Raw genomic sequence first — 23327 nt, 5'->3', positions numbered from 1 at the left:
AAAGACAAGATGCAGATGTTAGCTCACGTGGTCCCTTACTTATTTCCTTGATCTTTCACTAACACAAATGCAGTCCATCTACATTCTCTTACCAAAATCAATTGTGCTGGTCGGTGTAGTCTCACATAACTTAGCTGTGCGCTGATGGTTGGTGATTCCTTCTTTCTTCTGCATACTGCAGTTCTCTGGAAACAGACAATGGGCACAAAATAAATACACAACTGATGACCTGATGACCTAAATAAGCACATGTGCATATGTGTGGACAATAGTTGGGAACTTCTTTATCAGAAACATCAGTTTCTTCTACACAGTCATACACTGCTTTCCTGGACCCACAGTCCATGACATCCTGGATAGGCTCCCGGAGCTGCTGCACTCAGTCCCGTCCTTGACCAAACAAGTAATAGTTCATGTGGGGACAAATGATACTGCTCATCAGCAGTCTGATTTTAATGACCTCTTCAAGTTAGTTTCAAATTCCTAAGTAGCTGTGGAATGACTTTCTTTATCTCCAGTCCAATCATCACACTTGCCTGTGGATCAGGGCGTTTCAACAGACTCCTCAGTCACAATATCGGCTTTATTGACAATTTTAATCTGTTCTGGAATCCACACTCTATATTTAAAGGCGATGTGTGCACTGGGAACCTCCACTGGCAGCCCTGCACCTCTCCTTGCCATGATGATCAATGCACGGTCTATTGGAAATAAGTCATTTATCCTGAATGACTTATTTTGTAGTGAAAGTGTAGACTTTATATTCTTGACTGAAACATGGCAGCAGAATATGGTAGGGCTGCTTGATTATGGCAAAAATCATAATCATGATTATTTTGGTCAATATTGAGGTCACGATTATTTAACACAATTACTCATTGGAAAGAGTTAGACCTCCTTCTGATCAATAACACATTATTTAACCATGGAGCTCCGGGCTGATCTGTTTGTTTCACTGTGCCAATCAGTGGTGGCTGGTGACTCAAAAAATTGGGGAGCACAGGAGGAAAACCAACATGGAATCTTACAACAAACTGCATCATAATATATCATTGTCCCTCACCTGACAAGATCGGAGGGGTGGGGGGCAATTTTATATGCCGATAAAACAATTTGCTTTCAAAAACAAAAATCCCTGAGTGGTGACATTTAGCATATACATGTTTCTAAACAAAGAATTACTCATTTTAGCCGTGGAATGGTTTAGAATGTGTCTAACAAATTTTACTAACAAAGTGAAATTCAAATTTATAGTATTTAAAGTCATACAAGAACCACCAGTCAAATGTAAAATTGCACACAAACCCCCAAACTTAGCTAACAAAAAGTCCAAAGCTTGCTGATGTTTCAATAAGGTCAATCTATGAGACTTTAAAGTATCCTTAATGAGTGAAAACTCTTTCATAGTCCATGTTAGTGTAGTAGAATGGAAATGTATTCCTGTCTGGTTTAAGCAGGCCTGTAGTGTTTTAGTCTCTTGATTACTCGGCGATCGATAGTCAATCATTGTCTGTGGATAGCCTATAAAGGCAGGTAGTATGCCCTACATACTATTCTCTTGCCACATTAGCATCATTATACTAAGCATGATAGCAAGCTGACATTAGAGTCGCTAGTGTGGCTGTTGTTTAATCTTCTGTCAGCGTCAAGTCCTCCATCTTTACTCAGGTGCAATACTAAATCGCTGCAGTTTACAGACAAAGCAGAATGATCACCCCCAAACCACTGATCAAGATATGCTTTACCTCTTTGAAGCACATTGTTCGTGTTGTGTTTATGTGTTTCTTTTAGAAGAATTTTAGGTGTATGGTTTGCTTAGGTATGCTTGCTGTAGACAGATTTGATCATCCGTGAGACTTCATCCTGCTTACCTTCAGCACATGTGCATTCAGTATTTTTGCAGAGCCTCAAAAGCTTGCCAGCTGTCCTCTGTGGATGGTAGAATTTCACACAACGTTTCTCTGCTATGAGAAAGAAAGATATTAAAAAATTAAAGCTGCAAGCAGCGATGAATGGGCCCTCGCGCCTCTATGCACTCGAAGGTCTTCTGTCACGGGCATGTAGATGTCTTCAGACCCGGGCTGTTTCAGACAATGCAAGAAGGAGATAAACATCACTTCCTTTGTCCACTGTTTTGCCTGCTGCTGGGGCTGCTTTGCTGAAATTTTGTAGGGGGCGCTATTCAGCCAGTTTGCATCACTGATGGAATATTGTCATGTAGACGTGTTCAGGCCAGGACTCTTATCAAACGTGTAAAGTTTGGTGCAGACTGGAGCATGTACAATGAAGTTATAGCAACTTCCTCTGTCATGGCGAAGCATCAAATCTCAATGGTGCTTGGACTTATAGTTTAGACATCAGAACCATTTGTTTGACACAAAGTCCATGCCTAGAGATTGCCACCCCATTGGTTTACATTGTTAGGTGTGATGTGGCACTACAACTTTCAGGGCTTACAATATCTGAACCGTCCGAGTTATTACAAAGTTTTTAACAACTTTTGTTCAGCACAGTGTCATAAGTCATGTATTGAAGTTTGAAGCCGATACCATTAACGCCCTAGGAGGAGATAGCGTTTCTTGGGGGTCCAAAATTGGCGCAAAGTTGTACTTTGATGGGTATATTGCGGACTTCCTGTTGGATTTAGGTTAGGGGTGTTACATATGATTTGTAGGTCTTGATGAGAGGAATAATTGAGTTTTGGTTGGATCTCTCTACGACATTCCTACGGGCCATGGCAGCCATATTAGATACATAGGTGGCGCCATAGAGCACCTTGTGGCACTTTGGGGGATAATTTTTACATTTTATCAAATTTTTCACCAGACCTGATGTGTGTGCCAAATTTGGTGAGTTTTTGAGCATGTTTAGGGGGTCAAATTAAGGGTTGAAGTGGCATAATAATAAAGAAAGAATAAGAAGAAGAAAGAAACAACACACGAAATACAATAGGGTCTTCGCCCCTTTGGGGCTCAGGCCCTAATAAGGAGCCTTAATAACTCTGAACATTTATCAGCAGCAAAGAAAAATCATGAAGCTCACAGAGGCAGCATATAGTATAAGTGTCTTTGAGACTCACGTTCATAGTATTCATAGACAGACACAGCAGCTGGTTGTAAGACGCCCACTTTCAGCTTCTGATGAATCCTAAAAGCAATCTCCTCTGGACGTTCACGAGAAACCTATGGAGAGATGTAAGACAGAGGTGAGACAGAGATAAATAGAACAAGGCAGAGAGAAAAGGGGTAGAGGGAGGTAATACTGATGCCTTGCCTTGTCCAGGTAGATGATGAGTGAGCCTCTTTCTGACAGGACCGTGTTCATCTCATATTTTGCAATAGTGCGGGCATGTCCTTTGGACAACTACACACACAAACATACACACAAACATGATTAGACAACTTTCTAGACCATAAAACACATCTCTATATGGGTATGTGCATATCTGTAAAGACTCTTACTGAATCGAGGTCTTTTGTGTTAACGGTGAAGCCCGTTAGCAAGCCAATATCCAAGATTGACATTTTTGCATCACGCTCTTTGTCCTTAAAGCTGAACACAGAAAATGGACAGAATATTTTAAAAAACAGAATAAAAAAGATGGAGAGAAAGAAAGTGAAGGGAAGCTTTTTTAATCAAATATCAAATCAAATACAGACATGGCTGAAAATATTGGTATCTTCCATCTTAAAAAAAAAACAACTTATTTTTCTCTGTATTAAGGTGAAACTGACAGGAGTATATAGTATCCATCATTCGTTATTTCACATTGAATATAACTGAAACTTTGCTTTTGATTTACAACTTAACATATTATTTAATACAATAAAACAAATGAAAATGACATGGCCAAAAATATTGGTACCCTTAAGTTAATATTTTGTAACACAGCCTTTGGAGGCAAAAACTGCAGTCAAGCGCTTTCTGTAACTCTGTATAAGGTTTCTGCATTTCTCCACCAGTAGTTCAGCCCACTCTTCTTGAGCAAACTGCTCCAGTTCTCTTAGGTTTGATGGGTGCCGTCTCCCAACTACAAGTTTTTGCTCTTTACACAGATGTTCAATGGGATTAAGATCAGGACTCATAGCAGGCCACTTCAGAATGGTCCAACATTTTCCTCTCATCCACTCTTGGGTGCTTTTGGATGTATGTTTGGAGTCATTATCCTGCTGGAAGACCCATGACCTGCGACTAAGATACAGCTTTCCGACACTGGGCTGTGTGTTTCACCCCAAAATGCTGTGATAGTAGGGATGTGCAGAGAGCCCAGTATTTGTATTTGTATTTGTATTTATATTTGTTGAGTTCTCAATCTCAATCTCAGTCAAAACACTGTTCAAGGTGAGTGGTGCATTATTTTAATAAAATGAAAGGGTACCAATAATTTTGGCCACGTCTGTATCCTTTAAGATTTCAGAGGTTTCAAAAAACATTTTAAATTAGGAGAAAGAAGCAAGAAAAGTGTGAGGTGAGGGTCGATAATGAAGAAATAAATCAGGGACTCGAGGGGCAGGGCGATTAAAAATCAATGCTGATTTTGCCCTTCTTCTGCATCCTGCAGGCTATGGTATGTGTTAGGAGTAAAGGGGGCAGGGTTTATAGTTCCTCTTTCTTCCTTTCCCTTTCCTAAACACTGGACTGGTTTTCATTGAGAAGATAACAAGGGGGTGTGGTTAAGCTGTGGGTTGATAAAAAGGACGTCACGGTGAGGTGCGCGCGCAGCCACTGGAGTAACGTGATGAGGCTCAGCTGGGAAAGCGCGACAATTGAATAAGTGATACGAGTTGAGTTAAAGACCCAAGACGTCCTTTTAGAAGCGTTTTCGAGACATTACAGCTTCACACCTTTCCTGTGCCCGGACCCTTGTGTAAAACCAGCTTCTTGTGTTCTTCGGGGACCCATCCCCCAACCACCAAAAACTGAACTGAACCGCTAGAAGGAGCTCGCATTGAACTCACCTATGTCCACAGAGCTGCATAAACTGTTTGGAAAAAACAGCAGCCAAGCCTCCTCCTCAACCAGACATCCTGGGTGCACTAACAAAGTCACAGTCTGTGGGACACAGTTCAGTCAAGGCCATGTTGTCACTACATTTCATCCAGGTCTCAGTAATAAACAAAAAAGTCCCTTAGGATAAAAGTTTTATTACACACCAACCTAGCGTTGATTAACGCTATCTTAATCAGAGTGGATTGCAGTAAGGATTTATGATTGCAGGTGATCTGGATCAGGTTGCTACCGTTTACTGTAAATTTACGAATGGCTATACATTTCTTTGGCCTGAAGTTTGTGATAACTAGAATCGGTGAGCCAGGATCTGAAGAGGGGAGATGGACAGATGATAGAGTTACTGCCGGTGGAGGACAATAGGGGGTGCTGGCGCACAAGATGGTGTCCTGGGATGAAACAGGAAGAGGGGGGTTTTGGAGTGGGTGTGTGCTGTGTACACAGTCATGCACATGGAGCACACTGGATCGCGTGCTGAAAATTTGCCGACAGCATTTGACGACCCTGCCTGTTGGGATGAATCCCATCTCTTTTGAAGATTCTCTCCATCTATTTTTCAATAAAAGCCAAGTTTTGAGTGCTACATGCGGAGTGGAGTCAGGTGTTCAGGCTGAGAATGTGGCTAAAGCACTAAGCTCTGCGTCCAAAGGAGGGAATAGGCCTGCTGATAAAAATGGACTTTCCAGTGTCCTTTAAAACGTTAAAAAGGAGACTGAAGTCATTTTTGGTGTGCTCAGACTCCCGACGGGAAGTGTCGTTCGTCCCTACATGCAGCACTATTTGTGGGATGGAGGTTGGGAGTGAAGGCAGTAAGTTCAGGAAGGGGGGGGTGAGAGGATAAGGAGGTGAAGTGTGCGAGCTACCAGAACTGGACAGCGGGTGCTCCGTCTGCAAGGAGTACAGCTGCTCAGGTAGAATAATCTGTGCAGGTGGGTAGGAGCGAGGAGGCACAGCCCAAGGAAGATCTCCTGAGCGTCTGATGACAGCCTCTTGCAGCATCCTACAGCGCCTCGTCCCAATCGTGGGGTAGCAAGCCACTCAATCTGCGCTGGCCACAGATGGAGGAGACGCAGTGGTGACGGGAGGGGCCAGAGCTGGAGTGGGGTCTGCTGGCTCGGACGCCGACAGGTCTGCAGAGGCATCACCAGGATGGACCGGAGCTTCATCCATCAGGGAAATAAAGAGGTTAGAGAGAGTGAAAGGAGGTGGTGGAGAGACTCTCCCTTTAACCAAATCCCTACTTTGGCCGCGATGAACCACCTCAGCTCAGGACGGCTGGGACGGCATCGGAGTGGAGCTGTGAACCAGGGCCATTCCCATGCCGACCTCCGGATCAGCTGGTGGCTCCAGTGCAGCGGTGGAGGTGGTGGTTTCCAGTGCCCCCAGAATCAGCTCTCGTTCGAAGGAATGGCCACCCGCTTCGGCTGCAGGACTCTCTGGGTGGGCAGTGCCAGTGTGCATTTAAGGCAGCCAAGGAAGGGTGGTAGTAGAGGCCGAGATCAGTTGTGACATCAGTGAGGAGAGCGATCGGGCCGCCTGGGTGATAAGGCTGGAGGACTGCATATGGGAGATATGCTTTGCCTGGGCGGTGATGATTGAGATAAAGCTGTCAACCAGCTGATCCTTTTTTCAAAGTTCTGTCTTCAGGGGGTAGATATGCTACAATAACTAAAAGTATATTAAAATATATATGGCATAAAACTGGTTCAGAACTAGATAAAAAGGCAATTTCTGACACAGCTTCTGGCGGGTGAGCGACAAACGAGAGCAACAGAAAGAGCAGAGAAGAAGTGAAATAATGAAGGACCGTAGCTCGTTAGAAAATGTTCTGTATAAAGCCATGTTGCTGAGACACAAGTCTGTTACATCTTGATTGTACTTACAAAACTTCTATTTTCAGCTTGTATATCTTCTCATCATCTTCCATTTTCTCTGGAGGAGCAAACAGTAGATGTAGTATTTACTTTGTTAGTATTTTACATAGTTTTTCTCATTAAAGAAAAAAACTTAAGGAACACAAAAAGCAACAAATAAAGACTAATATATAAAGTGGAAGAGACAGAATTACCTGGGACGAGCTCCACAGACAGGTTAAACTGTTGACAGTCACTCTCCTTTTCTTTAGGCAGAGTGTAATACAGTGACACCATCTGTCACATAGACAAAAGTGCATTTTAATATTGCATTCATTGTGATAAATGAAATTAAATAATCTGGAATTCCAAAGGGACACATCAATACACAACAGATGATCCTTACTTTCAGCGTTGCTTCTCCGGTGCCCACGGCAGTCACTTCCACATTTTGGTTTATACCATTGAACTGTTGTGATTTAAATAAAGACACAAACACACACACGGGTCAGCGGGGGAAACACACGCAGAGAACAGAATGCACGATGGTATGATATGTGTGTTTGTGCATGATGTGTGTGTGTCTCACTTTAGATGTTCTGGTGGCATAGTGGTTCTCCTTGTTGAATTTGAACTGGTCAGGCTTTGACTTGCCTGGCACTAGGATGTTGACTTGCAGATTATACTGTGGTTCTTGTGCATTTGCCCAGTACTCAGTTATGGCCTGATACACTATTATGGTAGCCTGGAGGGAAAAAGAGTGGGTGGGGGGCAAAAGAACTTAACAAAAATGCAGTTGATGCACAAATAGTGGTATATGAATGTCCAGTATCAAGGTTGACAGAGATGTCTGTGTTACCTGAGTTGATCCATAGCCTCCACCCACTCTCTGCTGTTTGTTGAACCATCTCACAACAGGTCTGGCATCCTCAAAGGCCTTTATTAACAGAAGGCAAGAAAAGGGTTGAAATCTGTTTGATTGACTGTGTATTTGATTTTTTAAATCTTAATTCTGTTATGGTTATACTTTAAATTATTTCCTGTCAGTTTCTAAAGCCTACCATAGATTGTTAGATTACCAAATCAATTTTTCCTATTATTATGACACAGTCATCTTGCTGAGACTCGAAACTTGTCTGATAGAATCAATCAATCACAATAAAACATAATATCTGCTTCATTTTTACATTTGACATTACTGAGAGACATATTTCACTGACTTTGGTTTCCAGTCATGGAAATGCCTCTCTTCACCAACCATCTGCCCTTTAAGTGAGCTAATAAGAATAATGACTCTCTTGTATGTTTTCTGTAACATGACGTGCTGGTGAAACACACATAACTGGGACTTACTCACCTCGGCCTTGACCAAAGCCAGAAGGGCATAAGCTGTGGCTTCTAGGGTGTACTCACGTCCCTTGGGTACAGGCCAGTGGGATAAATCTGAAGGAGACACAGACAAATATTTTTTATTGTTATGCTGTACCTGTGAAAAGCTTACTTGACTATCTAACCTAAAAAATGAATAAATATTGAACCTAATCCGTGAAAAATTAAATAAAAAGTCTGACTGATGAGGCCGATACTGACATTGATATTTGAGAGTTAAAAATATCAGATATTTGTCTTTTAATATTAACACTTAACATAACCAAACATTTCTGATAAAGATCGATTAAAATTTCAAAATTCTCATATTTGTACTGAGCAGCACACTTTTGAACAGTGGCAGATTGTAACTAAGCACATTTACTCAAGTACTGTCTATAAATACACACTTGAGGTACTTGTACTTTACTTGAATATATTTTATGCTACTTTGTTTTTTCTACTTAATATTGTTGTTGTTATTATTGAATTATTATTATTATTGAATTATTAGGGCCCGAGCACCAAGCGGTTCAAGGCCCTATTGGATCTGAAGGAATTCTTCTTCTTCTTCCAAAACAAATGCATTTTTGAGGGACTAAACGTACACGAAAAGTCGTTAAACTTTGCACATACATCAGAAGTGGTGAAAATTTTTTATATTTTATAGGTCTCGACGAAAATGGCTCAACAGCGCCCCCTAAACTGTATCCCCTGCTGCATGTTTCACCAACATGCACAGAAATTGGTACACACATGTATCATGCCCAGACGCACAAAAAAGTCTATAGGAGCAAAACCATAAACCCAACAGGAAGTCAGCCATTTTGAATTAAGCGACCATTTTGGAAATTTGCATCCTTTCTATTTTAACAAACTGCTCTTACAGATTTCATCAGATTGACTTCAAAATTAGTGTGTCTTCTAGACTAGTTTGTGATCAAAAGTTATTAAAATCATGAGTTTTCACTGAACGCCTTTGCTGTTGCGATGCAGAGAATTTCGATGTTTTCGATGTTTCGCCATAAAACTGGAAGTCCTTAGTTTTCATCACAAGCCGTTACCATAGCAACATATTGTTCGCCACAAAATAAAGCTGTTTTTCAGGGGCTAGACATGTTTGAAAACTCACAAAACTTTGCACACACGATAGGTCTTAAAGTCTGTAATACTGTATAGGTGGCGGGCATGGATGTGGCAGAATGGCTCGACAGCACCCCCTACAATATTTCAACAAAGCTAACCTGCGCCACATTAAACCTACATGTACGAAAATCGGTACACACATGTATCATGCCAGGGCGCACAAAAGTCTCTTGGACCCATAGCTTAAACCCAACAGGAAGTCGGACATTTTGAATTTAGTGCTCAATTTTGGTGATTTTGCATGCCTTGTATTTTAACAAACTCCTCCTACAAAATTCAACACAACAACTTCAAAATCAGTGTGTGTCATTTAAACTAGTTTGTGATCAAAAGTTATCAAAAGATTTAGTTATCGTTGACGCGCGTTACCGTGGTGCAGAGTTGAGTTTTGATGTTTCGACATGACAGAGACTGTTATAACTTTAGTGTAAATGCTCCAGTCTGCACCAAACTTCACATGTTTGATAAGAGTCCCGGCCTGAACATGTCTACATGACAGTTTTCCATCAGTGATACAAACTGGCGTAATAGCGTCCCCTACAAAATTTCAGCAAAGTAGCCCCAGCAGCAGGCAAAATAATGGACAAAGGAAGTGATGTTTATGTCTTTCTTGCACTGTCTGAAAACAGCTCGGGTCTGAAGACATCTACATGTCTGTGACAGAAGCCCTTCGATTGCACCGCAGCACGACGTGCGTGGAGGCATGAGGGCCCGTTCATCGCTGCTTGCAATTTCAATTATTATTATTTTTACCTCACTACAATTCTTTGCCTCTAATAGTTACTGGTTGCCTTTAGAATAAGATTTTACATAAATAATATATTTTAATATTTTAACTGTTTAAATTATCTGCTCTTTTCTGTTTAAAATTTGTTACGCATTTTGTATGAAAGGTGCTATGTAAATAAGGTATATTACTAATATTGTTATGAAACATATGATTTTATGATGACACTTATATAATATGACGCAGTACTATGAATATTAATCTATGATGAGATAAACTACAACATTAAAATGTTCTTACATGTATTTGTTAGTGATAAAAACAAACAGTATAATATAGGCTACCAATAAAATATAACACTCTAAAAGAAGCCAGTCTGCATTATGGATACTTTTACTTTTGATAGTTGGAGTGTATTTAGCTGATAATACTTCTGTACTTTTACTTAAATAACATTTTTAACTCAGGACTATTACATGTAATGGAATATTTTTAGACAACAGTATTTCTAGGATCTGAATACTTCTTCCACCACTGCTTTTGAATGTCTTGAACAATGTTGAAAAATAACATTTGTTCTGGTGGACAATCCATGTAAATGAGATACTGTTTCTTAATTAGCTCAGATATATTGTTGGTATTTCTCTACTGCAGTTTTTATTGTCTAATGTATTCACTGATACTGATATTCCTGTGTCTTTGATAAAGTAAAATCATCAGATTATTTTGGCCATGTCAATGTCCATCTATAGATGCTGTTTCTGAATATGATTAACAATATTGTTGTGTGACGACACCTGGAGAAACAAAGGAGTAGAGGATCTGCCGTTTCAGTTTGCGTTCATTGGCCAGGGCATATGATGTCATGGCAACAGCATATGGGTTGGTGAGGCTAAGCAGACGCTTTTCCAGGTAGGCAACAGCTTTGTCTATACTGCCTGGCAAACTCTGGACAGTAGGAGAAGATGAAGGAAGGAGGAAGAAGAGAATGAGAGAACAGGCAGACAGTAAAAATGAACACAAAAGGCTTTAAAATGGGGGAGAAGACAGCAACTCATTCATTTTCAATAACCACTCTGTATGTTAGAGCAGTATTTGAACCTGAGACAAGTCTGGATTGTTCCCTCTCTTACCATCTTCTTTGCCTTATGAGCCATACTGAGCCTAGTTACTGAGTTACTGAGTTGGTTACTGTTGGGGTGTGGGGTAATGATGTTATGCATAAACACAAGAGAAAAAGAATGAGGAGTGTGTGTTTATCTGCTCTATTGTAAGTTGCAATTGTTTGCATGTCTGTCTACAGTACTATCTACAGTGGCAACAGATACTTACTTTTATGGCCAAAGAGCACATAATTAACTAATTCAAACCTGGAAACATGATGTTAGGCTAACGCTAGTCACATTCCAGCAACCCCAGAATATTTTACACAACAAACACAAGTTATTCCGTATCCACAAAGGAATTTCTCTAGTCCTGTTAAAAGTGAAACACTGTTACACAGTTATGTTGCAACAAAATAAGTCTGATTTTACTATTTTTTTAAAGGTGCCTTCAGACAGCAAGTAGTTGTTGCTGCCGCCTCCTTTGATTTCAGTGTAAAAGTGATGTGTTGCCAAGGCTGGAGCGACAAGGAGAGGAAGGGCAGCTGCCGCCCCTTTTGAATGTGCACAGATCTTTGGTAACTTTGGTGACACTTTAGATTACAGCCCACAACGTACAGCTTAATTACTCCGTAGTTACAGTGTAATCTTTTTTACTAATGGTGTACCAGTACAGTGCATACCAATACATATACGTAGGTACAGGGGAACAAGATGTGACGCTATGGAATAAGGGGGCAACAACTTAGGTACTTATAAAGAACTTAAACTGTAGTTACTTTTTAACTGCTGGGTACCTATTCTATTAGAGTACCTATTCTTCTACAGAGTTAGAGTTCATTATGGTTCAGCTTTTCCAACTTGCTGCCGTGGCTTGCCGTGTGACCATAGCAACCACAGAAACCACAGTTAAGGAAGAGCATTGGGAAACAATACAGGAGTTGATTTTACTGGCATCAGAGTTTCCTGAATGGTACACCTTTACTCTTGGTTGATATTAGCAGCCTGTGGTGTAGCCTACAGGTTGGAAGGATTGGAGGCAGCTGGGAGCCATTGTGGCTGCATTCTGCCCTGCCGACTTAAAACACAGAATATCAGTGTTGTTCTTTGAAAACAACTTTATGAAACTATGACTAACTAGGTCTACAGCAAACGTTAGATTAATTATCTACTTTGCCACAGCTGATAAATTTGCTAGCTTGCAAAACTGAAAGTCACTGGCTAGAAATGCTTTTGCCTGCTTTTATCTACTTCTGTCTCATATTTAAAACTTTCTGCAAATTTTCAATCTGTCACTGTTACCATTAAGTGCATTATCCACCTGTTGTACATTTTCAATTTGTGCATAAAGAACCCTGAAATTTTGAAAAAGAGTTTTTACATTTGGCTGAGGTGGAAAAGATGGTATATTGATAAAATCAAAATGCAACAAAGTACAATAGAAACCTGAAGCATGTGACTTAAATGTCATTTAAGCTTCTGTTTCACTGAAGAAACTACAAATACCATGTAGACAGATGAGGAGACTATACCGTTCCCCAGATTAATACATGAGACAAATATAAATGCCATATTTCCATCACATTTCCACATGGTTTTCCATTGTTTGAGGTTTGACTAGTGTTCTTTCAGTTAAGTCAGCTTGTTGCACCCTCATCTTCTGCAATGGTGTCATAGCACCAAACTGGAGAATTAGCACCAGTAACTTTGTATCTTGATGTGCCCGATTCCTAACATTTGAAGTCAACAGTAGTTGATGAAAACATGCATTAAGGCATGCATTCTCATTTTCTTTAGCCAATTTTCTGGAAACATGATTAAAATTTGTGCTACACTGAGTATTGTAAACCACATATGTGCCATGCAAGAATGGAAAGCTTGACAGGCTTAGCAACAGTAACTAGGGGAGCAGGGATTAGCTAGCGGTCAATTGCTTAATGGTGGTTCGGTGACTGCAGAAAGCTTGCTTTTGCTTATCATTAATTTGGAGTCAGTGAATGAAAAAATAAAACTGGTGAGGGAAAAAGATGTTTGCAGGTGAGGTACTCACATTAACCATGTCAGAACATAGTGTGCGTGACTCCTGCATAGCAATGAGGCAGAAGGCCGTCATGGAGGCATCTGAATCTGTGCCACTCACATCACCCTACACACACAGACACACAGTTGTCAGAACCATCATCAATATCAACAGCATAAACATCTCTTTGTTCATATACTGTAAGATCATAGTGATGTGATTGTGTAGCTATTTTATAACATCAATTGAAGACTGATGTAACTTAAATCATTGCACGCACAGTCATCTTTGCATCATACACTTGTCCAACTTCTCTAAACAGGCCATCAGGTTGTTGTGCATTGAGAATTAGAAACTTGACAGCGTCACAGATATGATCTTTTTTCACTCCCTCCAGACCGTTGGCCATGGCAAAAACCTTGGCAACATATGCTGTCAGCCTTAGAGAGGAGAGGAGAGAGTGTAAAAGTTTAGTTAAATTTATTTTCACATGAGATACACCTATCCTCACAAAGTTGGAATCTCAGTTAAGGAGGATGAACAAACATTTACATATGTGATTATGAATGTTTTGTTGCCTCACCACGTGGTACTATCGCTATGGGGCCAAACAGCAAAAGAACCATCCTCCTTACGGTAATTCAGCTGGTTCTGGTAGCCTGGACACAAACAAAACCCACAACCTTTTCACTGACTTCCATTCAATTAATCTTATCCAATGTATGACAATTTGAGAAGTCTTGTTAAAGTGTGATCCCCGTTTAGAGTGTATAAGGTCATTTTTTTTCTTCAATTGTAGCATCTTTCAAATAATTTTGATGGCATTGTTGTTTTTGTAAAAAAGTAAGACAATCCTAGTGAAAACTGCTGTAGTCTATGTGTTGCATTCATTCAACCCATATTCTGAATGTTCCTGGCCAGGATCTGTGGGGCAGGAGCAGCATGCATTGCTGTCTACCACTGTCCTTTTTTTATATCACTTCTGCCAAAGTCAGAAATTTAAAAATCTGACACATAGGGGTTTTTGTGCTAATTGTTGTATCTATGTGTGCCTACCGGTTTTGATGTGTTGCAAAGCTTCGCCACGTTTCTGAAGGCCAATGGTTTCCCACTGGTTGGTTTTGTCCAAATATGTGGTTGCAATGACAGGCAGGGTCATGCGGGCCATGTTCTGCTCTCCACAGCCTGAGGGCTGGACAATCAGACTACCCATTGACGTCCCACTAATGGCGCTCTCCACCAGTTCACTTACTTGCTCTCTCCCTGCATGCACACACACACACACAGAAACCATAACATTATAGATCAACTGGAAGAAACAACCAAACAAACATGTAAAGGTCCCGCACAACCAGTGAAGTCATTGCCAATGAGAAGCAACAACAGTAACAGTTTACACCAGTGCAGTTTTTTGTTTGCCCATACAACATTATATCTCACCTGTCACAGAGATCTGTGTGCTAGAAGGTGTGTCTGGAACCAAATCCTTCTTAGGTATATAGCTCTTGATAGTTTCTTTTTGTTCACCACCTAAAGGGACGCACCATGGTCAAGTTGGAGGATTAATTACCATGTGAAGAAAACATGATATTACTAAATTACTTTGTTGCTCCTATACTGCAGCCATTTAATGGGTAAACTCATCACACAAACCTTTAGGGTCCAGAGTTATGCTTTCTTTAGATTTAACCAGTACGCCTTCAGGCTGGAGAAACAACAGGACAAACATCAGAGAAAATATTTTTGAGTAAACTTTATAGGCTGGTGTGTAGGAAAATACAATCTGGCTCCCTTGTTCAATTATTGTTCTATCTTTCTTAGTCTGTTTTTCTTATTTTCAATTGCATTTAAAAAGACTGATATACAGAAAACAAGAGTCTTCTAAACATGCATCAAAGTTAAGCCCCAAAAGATGAGTGTTTCCCTTTAATGACAATAAGTAACATGACTTTGATTTCAATCAAGTGGCTAAATAGGGCAACTGTACAAACTGATTGTAACTGGTTGAAAGCCTCTTACCACCACCCGCAGTGGTTTCATGATTCCATCACTGACATATACGTCTTTAACAGCTGCTTTGACTTCAATTGGGTATTCTCCTGCTTTCATGGGAATAATGATAAAAGGTACAGATCGTGTTGTTTTGGGCCAAACTTCAACCTCCTGACGATACTTTCCACGCTTAGAGGCTGAACTGCACACATGGTCTGCTTCAGTCAGATCCACACGCACCTTGAAAACAAGACAAAGATGGAGAAAGAAACTGAGGTATGTGCAGTTGATTGAAGATGAGGATCCTCTCCCTGAGTAGCAGATTCTGATGAAATACTGTATGTTGATTCTTCTGAGCATCTACACATAATTTCTTATCACTTTCAACAATTTCTGCCACTGTGTTTCATTATCTATAGAATAACAACAACATTATTTCAGTTTTAAAGGACCAGTGTGTAGGATTTAGTCATCTAGTGGTGAGGTTGCAGATTGCAACCAACTGAATACTCCTCCCCCTCCAAGCGTGTAGGAGAACTTATGGTGGCCACAAAATTTGTGCAAAAGGCCCTCTCTAGAGCCAGTGTTTGGTTTGTCCATTCCAGGCTACTGTGGAAGGAGACCCACTCCCTATGTAGCTATAAAGGGCTCATTCTAAGGTAATAAAAACACAACGATCCTTATTTTCAGGTGATTATACACTAATTAAAACATACTTATGAATATTATATTCTGTTTGTGCCAAATTCATGCTGCTAGATGCCACTAAATTCTGCACACTGTACCTTTAAATAGGGATTTGCTCATATATTAAAAATAATATGATCAGTATTAGTTTAAGTCCGTCCGTTTAAGTTGATGATTCCGTCCCCATTTGAAGAAAATGTCATTTTTTAAACTGTTTCCTAAAAGATCGATTTGATCTTAAGAATGGAAAGGCACACAGTAAATATTGCAGTGAGACATCACAACTATCAAAGACTGGAGAAAGGATTGCTTCTTGCTTTACTTTCATTTATTATTTCTCTTTTTGCCACATAATTTATATCAGTCCAATATTTACTATTGTTTTTGCTCTTTTGTTTGCAAACTCTCCAGAAAAATATCATGGTCTCATCGGCTTGCTGAATGTCCTGAAACACCGGAGCAGAGTAACATAGACTTACTGTGAGACGGTCTCGGCTGTAGTTGTGGAGAATTGCCTTAACTTCTATCTGCTCTCCACGGACAGCAGAGTAAGGCAGCCTGAGATCAATGAAGAAATCCTTCTTGACAATTACCTCTAACGGATCGCCAACACAGATTCCTTAAGATGGGAGGGATTAAAAGAAACACAACCAAACAAGGGATGAGAGAAGAAGAAAATAAGTGTGAGGGATGGAGAGACAGTACAATGGTGGGCTTTTGGCTTTAAGGTTGAAGAGGCACAATTAAAGCACAAGACAGATTTTAGTCACTGAATCCTCACCGTGAGTTCTTGACAGACTAATGCCAGTGAATTCCCAGGTTGTGATTGAGTCTTTCAAAGGGATATTTCTCTCATAGACTGTTGTGCCGCTGAAACATAGAAAAGTGTAATCAGGTTGACAGGTAAAAGGTCATTTTAAATTCAAGTGGTGTCATGAAATTAGTTATCAGTATATTTGTATGTGTTCATAGATGTCAGTTGACTCACCAATCAGGTGTATGTGAAGGGCAAGCAGGCAGATCGATTTCTATAAACAGCCAACTTTCAGGGAAATTGGTGCGTGTAACAATCTCATTACTGTCCATGTAACTGTCATCTTCCTCACCTGATGAATAGATTTAAAACGGTTATTATTTCCACTGGGAGACACTGATTGTTTTCTAACTTTCTCTATAACCATGGAAAGTAACCACCCAGGGCTTTTCTCCCATCCCTCGTCCCTGTCTCTTACTGCGAGCCAATATGAGGCTGTCATGCTTCATCTCAGCTCGCTGTCTTTCCAGCTCCTTGCAGCAGTGTATGAAGGCCTCGACACAGGCTGTACCGTCAGTGATGTACTCGCTGCGCACCTCACAGGTGTATGAGAGGGGGGTGTCCCTCATGCCATCCAAACAACAGTCACGTTGCAGTTCTTCTTTATATAGCTTCACTGGAAAGAAGGAGGAGAAGCAGAGGTGAGAAGGTATAGAGAGCAAGAAGAGGGGTGACGTACAACTGGACAGTTATTTAAAATGTAAATACATTTGAAAGTAGGGAAAATAGAAATATGAATTGTGTTTCTATCTTTCCATTGATAGACAGAATTGCAAAGACAAATATTGTTTGTAACTACAAACATTTTGGAGAGTCCAAGCTGTGTGGCACAGGGGACTGGATATGTGTTTATTGGGTAGTTTCAGCTGTGGTTCTTACCTAAGCTGGTCGTGACATCCGTTATAGTAGTGGCTCGTCTCCTCCTGCTGGGGGCCGGACATTTCAATTCTGGAAATGCAACACAAACTAAATCTTTAAAGGATCCCAACAAGGTTAAATGTAGACTTGAGTTCTGCATGGTGTCTGTGACGTGATGCTATTAAAATCAGAGTGAGGTCATTTAGCTGGTTGGACAAAGGGACAAGGTGTGGGTGTGCGAACAATGAATCTACAATTGCATATATCATTTGTTGGACTGTTATATAATAAAAGATAATATAAATGCTTTATTAGCAAATACTGGTAAAGCAAATTTTTTGACACCCCTAACAAAACCAGGACCATGATCAGTGGCTGACTGTTGAAGTCAACATGGAAATATCCCAAAAACTGCGGTTCACCAGAATTACATAAAACATATTTTCTCACTTACCCTAGTGGTATTTTGCAGCTAGTTTTGGAGCTTAAGATATCTGTTGCCTATTGTTTTGCAAACGTTGTTAGTTGTGCTGAGAGCATTAAAAAATGACAATTAAAAAAAAAAAAAACTTACTTCAGAGTCCCTGAAACCATCTATCTTGGCTGACCTCCAGTAGTTTATCTTCTTGATTTCAACAATAAAGTGAAATCAATCACATACGGCATCAGGGAAATAAAATGTAATTTGGGTGAACCAACCATGTAAAGAGCAACTTAATACCACCTGAAAATCATGTCTTTGCTGACCTCTAGTGGTTTAACTTTTTCTCTTGCTGCAGTGATCCATAGGTATACTCAATGACCCAGTGACATCACTCTTGGGTGTGGCTAAAGGTACGCATTTCTGACCACACCCAAGCTGGGTTTGGTTGGGAATGGATGAATGAGATAAGTAGGAGGAGGGAAAACAATGAGACTACATATTAAGTAGTATCACCTTGTCTGTAGGGGGTCCCAGAAGCGGAGCTGGACTCAAATAACAGCCCAGCATCGTAGAACACACTCATGCTGTCCTTCCCTCCACCTGGTGTGCAGCCTGTGTCGTACTTCTCTACTTGGTCCCACACCTGTGCAGCAAAATACAAACACACAAGGGTTAAATTAAACAGACATATCAGTATACCTTACCTTACAGTGTACCTTAGAAATACTGAAAAGGGAACGTGTGTACAAGTTATTTATGTCTTAAACCTAGATTTTGCGATGAATCCCCCTTCAAATAGTTTGGAAAATACAGATAGAATAAAGAAATTGCCTTTTTCTGGGTGAGGCGGTGCTTGTTGTTTAGGACGTAGACGCCTTTGTCAACTGCCACCAGTCCCACTATGGCCCCTGGGTCTCCTGTGACCTTCAGACCAAACGTCCTGCGAGGCTCAAAGAAGGTTGAATCTGATTCCAGCTTCAGCTAGATGTGAAGAGAAGGACAATGAAGGAAACCTGCAGATTTGTATTTGTTAGAGCGGTTACATAAAAATATATCCTAGAACTTAAATCAGCTTGACTGTGGGTGGATTTTTTTGTCCACTTCATCAGTTTAACTACTTCAGTGTTGTGTGCCTCACCGAGCCCATGCAGGTGTCCTTGACATCCACCCAAACAGAGTCTGATACCACTTCATTGTCATCTGTATGGTAGAAGGCTATGATGCGGAATGATGGCAGCATCTCTTTGGTGATGGGAAATGACAGGGAAATCAGTGTTTGTCCTTTTGCCCTGTGACGGCCATGGTTCACCAGCTGACCTCTGCTCAGGATCTGAGGGCACAGATTTGAACATCAGCACTCAGCCAACATGTGTGTACATATTGGCACAAGACACAAACACTCAAGCATGTGCACAAACACACACTCATGCACAGGTGCTAAACATTTCTCACCAAGTATGTGATGTCCTTATCATGGTTTTGGTGCTTGCTGAGGATGAGGTTGATTTTCATGTTTTCCCCTAATTCCACCTCAGCTGTATCCACCCCTACAAAAATTACATTTTGTGATTATTGCTAGACACGGAAGAGATCTTGGCACTTAGGCAGCACTGCCACTGCCATCCGCATCTTCTTTTAAAACCTCATGTTGTTTCAGGATGTTTCTTACCTATGTGGATGTAGTTATTGTTTGTGGTACTATATGGGAGAGCTACCATGGTGGCTGATGCTTGCCTTTCAGATAAAATACGAGGATTGTTGGTCTTTATCTGCAATCAAACACAGACATAAGTAAGTGTACACGCACAGTTAAATAAATATATGCACATGAAGAGTCTCAGGTCTATCCTATCAAATATTGTCCTTGACTAGCGTACCTCAGCCTATAAAAAGTAAAATCAATTAAAGAAATAACAAAAAGATTTGTATCCTTAGATAAACATCAGTTGACAGAACAGAAAAGGACCTACAGATAATAGAGTGACACAGTATAATAAAGGCCGGTCATCGTTGCCAAATTCGTTTTTGAGCTTGCAAACGATACGGCTTTGTCCTATTTGAGGGCTGTTTTAAATCTTGCCATTTAATTGTGTTAAAATAAAACTGTTCCTTTTTCTCACTTGAGTTAAGGCACTTTTAACTGACATCCAGCATCAACTGACGCTACAACTCAACTAGTATTAAGAACACCACTAACTTCACAAATAAACCTGTGCCTGGCTTTTTGTCTGTCATCTCCCCAATGACTTTTGCCACCAAGGGGCAGAAAAACATCAACATACACAGCCTCCACATGCTGTATTACTGGCTTATAAATTTACAATGATGATGATAATGATGATAATAGTGGTCAACTTTCATGTCCAGCAGAAACAGAACCACATTTGCCTTCATTTGGAGTTACGTTTCTGGCCACCTGACGAATGTGAACCTAATATTTGTTCTCCTTTTAGCTCAAAAGTTGTGGGTTTAAGCTTCCATTTGCCAAACCTGGCTGTAATGCAAAAGGGTAAAGACTTTCAAAACATTTTGGAGACTTACTGTGATCTGCAGATTCTCATCCCCTTCCGCTGTATTGACAGAAAGCTTAGCCATGCCATTGGGTGCAGTGAGGGCTTCGGATGCAGTGTCGCCTTGCACCTGGCCTTGGTCGACCATCACAGCAACACGATGTGCTGGAGTCTCATCAGGATTCAGAACTTCAACCTGCCATCCAAGACACAAACAGCTGAACAATCAGAAAAGATCTAACTATTATTGTTATTTAATGACATATTATTAATGGTAACCTGATGCTATTAGATTACTCTGGCTGCAAACTGCACAAGCTGGGCACTAAGTATTATGACTTAATATATAGTGACCCTGTGTGTTTATGTGTGAATTTCTACTGTGTAATGATGTGCTTTGTATCATAATGATCCATGACAGATTGAAGTATTGCACCAATCAGTTGTATGGATATTAAGGAAGCATTAAACAGCATGCGGCTTGTGAAAAAAAAAAGAAAGAAAAAATGACCTATGGCATGAAAGTTGGGTTCAAACTGTGACTGTATTTCAGCAGTGAAATGTTTTCTGGAAAGGGTTTATTTAAAGTAGAATTATCTACCATAACATCAAAGGATATTCCTGGTTTGAAATATTTGGGTGTTTTCTTGAAGCGGATGGTGTAAGGTGATTTGACAATCTGGATGCCTCTCAACTCTGCCTCCACGATTTCACTACCTGTGAGATGATGCAGAAACACAAACACATGCACACAAAAAGTATTTTTACACATTTTTGCTTCATTTGTGATTAATTGATACAGAAACAATGTAAATCCATTCAATTTCTGACATACTTATCCTGATATGGTATTTTTATTTTCTTTCTTTCTCTTTCTTGTGTTGGAAATTTTAGACGTTACTGATGGTTAATTTGAACCCTGTTGTGCTGCTAAATCATATGATTCCCACATGATCATACGTACTGAACAGGCAGAAACACAGTCTCTCTTTCTTACCACTCTCTGTCAGCACGCTGACAGCTACATATATGGACTTCCCCACCAGTGCATTGATGTCTGAGAAGGTCTGTGTGATGTGCTCTTTCTTCAATGTGACCTGTCCATGACCTTCCTTGACCTAATGTGACATAATACAGAAATGCATCTTGAAATACAGTTAGTGGACAGTTGATAGGAATTTTGTTGGGTGCATAGATTCTTATGTTAATCTGGCTTAATTCTGAACTTGAATACCTCTCTCTGAATATAACAATTATAACTGACATATGGACAACAGTAAAATCCCAGACATTTTTCATGTTCTGCAGTCTTGCAGATTTTGTAGCACTGGTAAAGGCCAGATTTGAGTTTATATGCTTGTGCATATGAGAAATTAGACACAAAGAAATTGACAGACAGATATGGCAAAAATGTTAGTATGCACTCACCGGCACTCTCTGAAGAGAGCTGGGAAAGCTGTTCTTTTGATCACCCTGCACAACCCCAAACACCACGTAGGCTGTCCCATCCACCTTTTCACCAAACAGATACCTAAAACCACAAGAGAAGGACACATTTTAAGCCCACAATCAAATAAAACAGGAGAGAGGTAGAATAGGAACTATTACAAAAAGAATAGTCAAAACACCTTTTACTTTCTCCTCCAATCCAATCTACCAATCAAACTCAATCTCCAAATGAAGGATGTATGAGGATTCTGGAGGAGTGGCTGCACTGGGAGTGAGCTCCTGATCCTTGAACCCAAAAAAGTGGAACATTTTGCAAAATAATCTTCAGAAAGGACTCTCATCATCAACATCATCTTTGGATATATTTTTCAAATCAAAACAGCTATCTAGCTGTCAACTGCTATCTGCTACCTGCTGTTACCAATATTCCAAAAGAGATACAGCACCAAAGAAGCTAACAGAAGAGTTATTTTTTGAAAACAAGAAGAAAACTCAAAGGATCCTTGCTGGTAATGTAATCCATGCATGCTGGAGCCTCTCTATGCACCCTGGACTCAAGAAGTGATGACATATGACTGGGGGTCACTCAGGATGGATAGATGGTCAACTTACCCCCCTGCTGACTCTGCTACCAGGCCAGTCCAGGTTTTCAAATGTTAACATCAGATTAAACGTCAAGGAAGACCATTTGTACATCAATCTCAACATCGAAGGAAACGGCCCTGGCCACATGGATCTTCTGGGGTTTCTAACCGCCCGGATGGCGGCCTTTTCTCCCTGCTGAAGTCAAGAGGAGGTTCCGGGTGCACCGGGCTGGTACTGAGGGGCTTAAGAGGAGCTTCTATCCTTGGCCACCGGGATCCTGGATGGGATTGCTACATAGGACTGTTCCCCAAGGCCATTAATCGTACCACAGAGCATGCCTGTCAAAAACTGCGTCAAGTTCAAAGCAGTGTTTCATCAGCAAAAACACCTGGGCTGTGTTCCATGGTGTGCTTTTTGGACTACTGTTGGTACTCATTGCTGTATTGCCTGTACGTGTCTGTCTGGCAAGAGCAATCAACACTGATGGAAAACAGCTGGGACACCGAGTGATTGACCTTGGGACAAATGCTGGCTCATGGCCAGTTGATGCTCCTACAGTGAGTTTTCATCATAACGTACTGAGATATTTTACAATCTATTCTTTTGTCCTGCGGCACGGACGAGCCAAGGTACCAGAGCGAATCACCGATCCAGTGGACCAGTCATCTGCCATCCCATTTTGGAGAATAGCAGGTCTCCTCTTCATGCTGCTCCTGCTGTCCGGAGATGTTCTACTAAATCCTGGACAAGTGACACCTGGAGTGCTGCAGAACTTTGATGCTGA

At 40.7% G+C, this 23327-nt stretch overlaps 1 protein-coding gene across 1 annotated transcript in view; it reads right to left on the bottom strand.

The window, feature by feature from the left end:
* LOC121888635 (complement C3-like) overlaps window positions 1-23327 on the bottom strand; it is a 35848-nt gene that overhangs the window by 1420 nt on the left and 11101 nt on the right. Inside the window, exons 8-40 of the mRNA XM_042400256.1 lie at window positions 21938-22040; window positions 21507-21627; window positions 21111-21226; window positions 20541-20705; window positions 19669-19768; window positions 19452-19546; window positions 19138-19329; window positions 18831-18980; window positions 18513-18642; window positions 17597-17665; window positions 17136-17333; window positions 16892-17009; window positions 16685-16773; window positions 16383-16522; window positions 15244-15456; window positions 14878-14929; window positions 14665-14754; window positions 14281-14487; window positions 13808-13883; window positions 13505-13664; window positions 13255-13350; window positions 10899-11049; window positions 8218-8303; window positions 7720-7797; window positions 7450-7605; window positions 7267-7329; window positions 7076-7157; window positions 6891-6939; window positions 3462-3552; window positions 3274-3363; window positions 3080-3182; window positions 1872-1964; window positions 93-185 (exon numbers count right to left, since the gene is read on the bottom strand). Of these exons, the coding sequence (XP_042256190.1) occupies window positions 93-185; window positions 1872-1964; window positions 3080-3182; window positions 3274-3363; window positions 3462-3552; window positions 6891-6939; window positions 7076-7157; window positions 7267-7329; window positions 7450-7605; window positions 7720-7797; window positions 8218-8303; window positions 10899-11049; window positions 13255-13350; window positions 13505-13664; window positions 13808-13883; window positions 14281-14487; window positions 14665-14754; window positions 14878-14929; window positions 15244-15456; window positions 16383-16522; window positions 16685-16773; window positions 16892-17009; window positions 17136-17333; window positions 17597-17665; window positions 18513-18642; window positions 18831-18980; window positions 19138-19329; window positions 19452-19546; window positions 19669-19768; window positions 20541-20705; window positions 21111-21226; window positions 21507-21627; window positions 21938-22040 (3815 nt within the window). The remainder of the gene's footprint in view (window positions 1-92; window positions 186-1871; window positions 1965-3079; window positions 3183-3273; window positions 3364-3461; window positions 3553-6890; window positions 6940-7075; window positions 7158-7266; window positions 7330-7449; window positions 7606-7719; window positions 7798-8217; window positions 8304-10898; window positions 11050-13254; window positions 13351-13504; window positions 13665-13807; window positions 13884-14280; window positions 14488-14664; window positions 14755-14877; window positions 14930-15243; window positions 15457-16382; window positions 16523-16684; window positions 16774-16891; window positions 17010-17135; window positions 17334-17596; window positions 17666-18512; window positions 18643-18830; window positions 18981-19137; window positions 19330-19451; window positions 19547-19668; window positions 19769-20540; window positions 20706-21110; window positions 21227-21506; window positions 21628-21937; window positions 22041-23327) is intronic.

Source organism: Thunnus maccoyii, chromosome 2 (genome assembly GCF_910596095.1).
Source record: "Thunnus maccoyii chromosome 2, fThuMac1.1, whole genome shotgun sequence".
NCBI lineage: Eukaryota > Metazoa > Chordata > Actinopteri > Scombriformes > Scombridae > Thunnus > Thunnus maccoyii.
Note: the sequence above shows the minus strand (reverse complement) of the source record. Positions and strands in the feature narration are given on the sequence as shown.